The following is a 7322-nucleotide window of genomic DNA, read 5'->3' on the forward strand; positions in this document are numbered from 1 at the left end:
GCAGTCTGATCTCGACTCGGTCTCGGCATTCAGTAGCGCTTCTCCAGCCGCTCAGTTCAGTTCAGCTCGCGACCCTCGAAAGACCTGTAGACAACATAGCCGCCGCACAATATACTAGTATGTCATACAATACCTGAACGGAACTGCGCACAAAGATATAGTAAACACCGGATCGGGTTTCGTGCGCCTTAGAAGAATTCCGTATTCCGCGAGAGAGCTGCGCTTCGTTTAGGCCCCCAATTGACCTGATTTCGGTTGGATTTTAATTTGATTTTGCGCATTCTGGCAACGCGGAAACATTATGCAAGACACCGCGCGTGTGTGACCGTGTGCAACAAGTGCAGCCAGTGAGAATCGCAAGAATACATAAGTCATACATCAAAATGCCAGCGAAACGCAGCAGAACACTCCGGCAATCCGGATCCGCGCTACTGGCCCTGCTGGCGCTCATTTTCTTAATGAACATATCCTGCACGAGCGGCGCCCGCGATCACAGGCGACAGACCAACCTGGAGGCCAAAGTGGGCTCCCACGTGGTCTTCAACTGCTACATCGACTTCCCCTTCGATGCGCCCATTCCCTACTTGGTGCACTGGAGCAAGGACGTAAGTTTGCTGGCTGGCACACGTTGATGTCGTTTAAGGCAATGAGTGATTATTTGTGGATATCGGATATAATTTAATATTACTTGCCGCACAAAAAGATGCGAAAATGTAAATACAGGCCAGTGTTTTTTTTATCTGTGCTGCCCACTCAGTTATTTATGGCTCACGCCGACGCGCACGCAGTTCTTAAATGAAATTGTCGAAATTATTAATTTATCAGACACGTAGGTGGCTCGGACCCCGGACCCGGACCCCGAATCCCGGACTCCAAACCCCGGACGGACTGACTGACTGACCAGGGCCCGTCCGGAATGCTTGGTTAGCCTTAATTGCGTCTGCTGGACGTTGCTGGTGGAGCGCAGCATGGAACGCGGCTCCCACATTCATTAAAAGGGCCAGACTTTACGACCACACTGCGAGAATCCCAGTTGTGTAAAAACTGTGCGAATTTAAATGAGGAATTCAAGAAAAAATGCAAAATCCCTATATCCTTGCATTTTCATCCATTTATTTAACAAGCTATTTGTATAAAGGTTTTTGTGGGACTTAATTTTCAGTTCAACGAAATTCTCTTAATTCGCCAAGATACAAAAAAGGAGTTTTCCATAAAAAAATAATATTTTATTTGGTTACTCACTTAAGTCCATGAATGGATAGGTTTAGTCCTTAAACTTCTGAATACCAACTAGGGCTTAAGGTCAATCATTTCATTCTACAATAATTTAAATAGACGCAATAATTATGATAATTATTTTTTTATTGGCTTTAGATTGGTAATTTAGAGATGCTTGCTTATGTTAGCGCCGCCAAATTTTACTTGGTGTTTCATTGGTGCAGGCAGTGCATTGTTTTTGACAAGTGCATCGCATCGCTGAAAATGCAATCGTCGTGCCAGTGGGGTGGCCCCATCCACCATTCCCGTGGAGCACGGGGTGGCCAAGGTGGCCTGGGGCCGGGGGCTAGGGAGCTGCTGGTGGGGCCCGCCCTTGGCTACTAATTAAAGCGCAACCACATGCAGTCGATCGGGTTGCATCCTGGTGGAGTCCCTGCCCTTGTGCGCCTGCATTGGTGCTGCATTTAAATTTAATTTGAGGCAGCGAGAACTGATTTCAGTATCGTCAAACACTTTAAATTACCAGCCCAGCTGGCATCGGGATGAAAAAACAAATCGCAAAAAGCGAAGAGTGTCAATGTGAAGTGTGACATCAAAGACTGCGGGGCAAGTGGACCAGTTGAAATCAATTTCAATTGGATTCAATCGAATTGAATGGCTGGCATTTTGTTGACAACTGTGAGTAATGCAATTTAATTCAATTGCAAATTCATCGCATTCGCACACAATCAGTGCGAATTTCAGACTGAAATATGTTCCGCGCGCGCGTTAGTATTTAAATCGAGTGAATTGCCATTCATCGCACACGCCCGTCATCAGTGGCCATCAAATGTCCACATCTGACCCCTTAACCCATGGTGCCCCATGCCCATGCCCATGCCCATCGGTAATCGAGGGGTCGCATCGCTTATGCTTTTCCCTACTTAATTTGCTCTTTTTCCGATATTGTTCCGCTTTCCTCGGTGGTCACTCCCATTTTCCATTGTGCTCTTCTGCTTTTTGTCCACTCGGTCAGCGGGTCATGATGTCATTTTGATAGATACACTTTAATTGCGTTGAAAAATGGGCTTCGGCTTGGGTTTTCGCTCCAGTTCGGAATGGCGGGTAATTAAACAAATATTCGTGCGCGGGATTAGAGTCCGCTCTAATATGCATAATCTGTCTGATTTATGGCAAGTGAGTAACTATATGGCACTACACAGTACACTATTTAGAATGCCCGTGTCTGCAAATTTATTCCATATCCCATATTCCAAATTCTATATTGTCGAGCGACTTTCACGGCCACCGCGAGGCTGGGCTGCACATTTTCGCGCCACAACGACGGCGAAATCACCGGATAAATCAAGTTACGTTTGTAATTGGTTAGGTAATGCTGATAAATGTGTGTGCGGCGGCAGACGACACTTGGCACACAGTTGGGTGTACTACACATAATCATAGTCATGGGCTGCAATCAGACAGGACGGGCGGATCTTGAGTGCACCATAATCTAGTCAAGGCGGCTGGCCAACTGCGAGTACGGGTGTGATGCCATATGATGCCATTTGATGCCATGGGATGCCTTGTGTGGGTGACATTGATGCCGCATGATGCCGGTGCATCTTTCCCGATCTCAATTAAAGCACCAACCTAATGTCAATAGATCAACTGACACCCACTGCATCCGACGCTGGAGCGGCACACAATTAATACGCAGCCCATATCCCATTGCACAGCTGCCTTTCTGCGGTCGAGCGGCTATCAATAACCGGGAAAACTGAATCCCTAGCATGCGGCTTATGGGGTGTGACAGTCCTAGCCCGGTAAATGCCACAGCATACACACGTATGCTATATCGCATATAGCACACACGTACTATACTACTGGCACATATGAGCCACATAGACGAAAGTCAAGTGCGCAAACAAGGCGAGCATAAAAATGTGTGTGGCGGGGCAATTAGATGAGCGGCCAGCGACCGCAGCAGATTCAATTGCATTTAAATAATTTAAGCTTAACGCGCTTTTTTACCGACTCTTTGCCATATGATGCAACGCAAACACATTCTGTTTACTCGCATGCCATTATTATAATTTTGCCTGGCCTTTTTTCCCCGCGCGTCGCCTATGCACGAGCATAATTGCCCGGCCGTATATTTAATAAATATTGACAAATATATTCAGCATTAATTAAAATAAAAATAATTTAATATGCCGCCAGGCAAAAAACGGCAAAGCAGCTATAGCTTGAACAAAAAAAGCGGCTTTCGAATTGAATTATTATCCATTTACAGGCCCATAATCTATTGGCTAGCTTAGATCTTTTTGTGTGCTAAATTAGACTGTGACATCCACAAGATACTTCATGGCCACCCAGGTATTTGATTTTAAATCCGAAACTTTGGTTAGTTGACTACACGTAGTTTTTCAGCGCTATAAGCTGATTTATGGCGTGCAGTTTTCCACGATAATGGAAGTGGTTTTAAATAATGAATTGGCGCATAATTCGGCCATCGCCCCAATTAAGTCGATTATCGACCATATCCCACCTTGGTGAACTAGAATCGCATTGCTCTTGAATAGTGCCGAATTAAATTCGAGTCCCATTTCAGGGGCGAGCTAGCATTGAGCACTTCAAGTGCACCGCGCCACGTGAGCCCATTTAAATTTGTCAACAAAGTAGCGGCATGGGTGCCACACCCCTTCCGCATCCCCCCGCCAGCCTTCCATGGTTATTGTTATATTCTTGTGGGGTTTTGGGGGGAGCCCACCGCTGTGCCACGTCACCATCATGGTTACGGGGAAAATGGGTAGTTGGGCAGCTGGGTAGCTGGGGGAAATGGGTGGCCCACTGTTGTGAGGGCGCAGCGGGAGTTTGCGAAAATGATAATGGTGCACGGGGAGAAATCGGGGGGCACGAACAATCGCACACACGTCGTGTCGGACACACACACACTGCTGCAGAGCGAGTGTGCGTGGGCGTGGGCGTACTCTCCATATAGATTCCGCATTGCTCATGATTTATAACTACAATTGCAGCCGAGATGGCGCAGCAAAATCACAAACAAGCAGGCAAAATTTGTATCTAGGTACAAGGCAATCCAGAGCTGCATTCGCATTGCAATTTTATGGTTGGTATGCTCTTACACAAATTATACATACAAATTGCTTCGTCCACAGAGCAAGAAAATCTTCACCTGGTACGAGCAGGAGACCTCCACCAATGAGCTATTTAATGGCCGATTGCACCTGGTCGAAAACCATCCGGAGTTTGGACGCGCCTCCGTGAATCTGACCGCCATCCGGGAATCGGACCAGGGCTGGTACCACTGCCAAGTTAGCTTCCCCAATCGCTCGCCCTCGGTCCGCAACAACGGCACGGCCTACCACCTGGCGGTCCAGGGTGGCTCGCTCATCCGCATTCCGCCGGTGAATCAGACCATCCAGGAGGGACAGACCGCCTTCTTTCACTGCGTGATGAAGTATCCGGACAACTCGCAGGCCTCCTGGTACAAGGACGGCGTGCTGCTGCAGGAGGTGCAGGATCTGGTGCGCAGATCCTACATGGGTCCCGATGGCAGCCTCAGCATCGATCCCACCATGATGAGCGACCTGGGCGAGTACGAGTGCAAGGTGCGCAATAGCGAGGGCGAACTGCAGACGGCCAAGGCCTTTCTCAACATACAATGTGGGTACTTCGGAATAATACAAGTCGTATTTCATACATTATATTGATAATGTCCAGATAAGGCCAAGGTGATTTACGCCCCGCCGGAGGTTTTCCTGCCGTACGGCCAGCCCGCCGTGCTCGACTGCCACTTCCGGGCGAATCCGCCGCTGAAGAATTTGCGCTGGGAGAAGGACGGCCTGCTCTTCGACTCGTACAACGTGCCCGGGGTCTTCTACAAGATGAACGGCAGCCTGTTCTTCGCCAAGGTGGACGAGAACCACGCCGGCAGCTACACCTGCACGCCCTACAACGACCTCGGCACGGACGGACCATCGCCGGTCATCAGCGTGATTGTGCTCCGGCCGCCCATCTTCAGCGTCACGCCCAAGGCCATCTACATCCAGAAGCTGGGCGAGGCCGCCGAGCTGCCCTGCGAAGCCATCGACCGGGACGGAAACAATCGGCCCTCCATTGTCTGGAGCAGGGTGAGTCCATATTGTCCATGTGCTCCGCCCTGTCATTTTGCGCTGCCCGAAATGGCGAAAGGCAGCTGAAAAATGGTAATGACAAAAGGGGAGAGCTGCAGTCTCACTTGATTGCATTTTTAATTATGCATACGGTCGGCACTACCTGTACGTGCACAGCCAGAAAAAGTGGTTACAGTCACATGTGGCTATGGCCATCTTGAGCATTTAATACCATCCACTCTGTCATTCCACCAGAGCATAGAGATTGGTTCCTATTAAACAATCGATGTGAGCTTCCCTTCATTGATACCCGATAAAGGCTCCAATTGACCCATTTCATGTGATTTCCTCTGACTTCCCGGTGTAACTCCGATTTCGCCCCCGGTGCCCTGACACTCACTCCGCACCCGACCAATTTGCAGAAGGACGGGCAGCCGCTGCCGGCGGACAGGTTCAGTCTCAGCGGCGGCAATCTGACTATCACGGGCTTGGTGGAGGAGGACCGTGGAATATACGAGTGCTCGGCGACCAACGAGGCGGCGACCATTACGGCGGAGGCCGAGCTCATGATTGAGAACATCGCGCCGCGGGCGCCGTACAATCTCACGGCCAACAGCACGGAGACCTGCATCACCATACGCTGGCAGCCAGGTGAGAAAATGGGTGTAATTGGGTGTGGAAATGGACGCAGGCCAGATGCTCCGCACTGCATTCGATATGGCGTGCGATGGGATTTCGTTGATGGCCGCACGTACGTGTGTGTGAAACGGCAGCTTAGTGTGCAGCCATCATGTGTGCCTCCTGCATCCCAGATTTGCAGTCCGTCAACTTGAGTCCTCTGTCCAATTAGCTCTCTAAGTATATACTTCCCAAGCGCAGTTGGTTTTAAGTTATGTACCCTGCCTTAGGATACCTGCGCCCCAATCTGGAGTACACTGTGTGGTATCGACTCATGGAAGCCCCCGAATGGCGAACCCTGCGCGTGCTGGATAAGAAGGTGATGGAGGCGACCGTGCAGCATCTACAGCCCGGAAAGGAGTACGAATTCATGGTGCTCAGCCAGGACAAATACGGAGACGGCATGTTCAGCAAGCAGTTCCGCTTCCAAACGCTACGTATGATTCTGTTTCATCCTCCTGGGTTAGGAGTATAGACAAGTTGCTAATAACATATCCATTGCAGCCTCGCCCATCAGAGCGGATGACTTCGATGCTCAGCAGCTGCAACACGATCTGGGTCAGGTCACTGCCCCTGCCGGGGGACTGGGAGCTCCCTGGAATCTCACTGCCATTAGCAACCAGCAGGGCTGGCTCCTCCACTGGGAGCATCCCGTCCAGGGATTGGAGGGCCTGCGCCTGTACGCCGTTCGCTGGTGGAAGGAGCCGGAGCACTTCCTCATCGGCCATGCGGAGACCTTCGACAACTACTACCAGCTGCGCCACCTCAAGGAGGACACCCTGTTCAAGGTGCAGGTCCTGGCGGTGGGCACTGAGACGCAGCAATCGGTGCCCAGCCACGAGCTCCTCATCGACGTGCCATCGCAGCGGAAAGTGCGGGCCCTGATCATCGGCAGTTCCGTGGGCGTGATCTTCCTGCTCTGCGCCCTGTGCGCTTTTTTATACGTGAAGCGGAGCTGCCTAAGGCACCTGTTCGCCAAGGATAGCTCCGCCGGCGAGGATGAGGACACCGCCGAGAGCGGCGACTGCGACAGCGACGAGCAGGATCAGCGGGATCGGGACAGCATCAAGATACGCCAGTCCACCTGAGGATTGCTCCAGATCCGCTGGCGATTTGACAGCAACCATGTTGGCCAGTGAAACTAAGAGAGGATAGGAGGAGGAGGAAATGGGAGGTTGTTCACCGTGCACCAGTCCGTGGAAATCTGACTTTTAATATACGTCTAGCTGCTATCTGTACCATAAACTCTACTAATTGTAACGCCAAGCTAACCGAATTCGAGAACCAAATAAAACAAACAGAAACATA

General features: G+C 50.4%; 1 protein-coding gene across 1 annotated transcript; it reads left to right on the forward strand.

The window, feature by feature from the left end:
- Nucleotides 1–7322, forward strand: LOC6541347 (protein borderless). Its single transcript, XM_001968619.3, has 6 exons — nucleotides 1–605; nucleotides 4380–4887; nucleotides 4945–5354; nucleotides 5759–5987; nucleotides 6245–6451; nucleotides 6519–7322. The coding sequence occupies exons 1-6, from the start codon at nucleotides 384–386 to the stop codon at nucleotides 7100–7102; spliced, it is 2160 nt and encodes a 719-aa protein (XP_001968655.1). The 5' UTR covers nucleotides 1–383; the 3' UTR covers nucleotides 7103–7322.

Source organism: Drosophila erecta, unplaced genomic scaffold (assembly GCF_003286155.1).
Source record: "Drosophila erecta strain 14021-0224.00,06,07 unplaced genomic scaffold, DereRS2 tig00000055-arrow-pilon, whole genome shotgun sequence".
Lineage (NCBI taxonomy): Eukaryota > Metazoa > Arthropoda > Insecta > Diptera > Drosophilidae > Drosophila > Drosophila erecta.

Coding starts and splice junctions, on each gene's coding strand:
- LOC6541347 (XM_001968619.3), top strand. CDS start 384: ATGCCAGCGAAACGCAGCAGAACACTCCGGCAATCCGGATCCGCGCTA. Junction 5,355..5,758: donor CCTCCATTGTCTGGAGCAGG/GTGAGTCCATAT, acceptor ACCAATTTGCAG/AAGGACGGGCAGCCGCTGCC. Junction 6,452..6,518: donor GTTCCGCTTCCAAACGCTAC/GTATGATTCTGT, acceptor TATCCATTGCAG/CCTCGCCCATCAGAGCGGAT.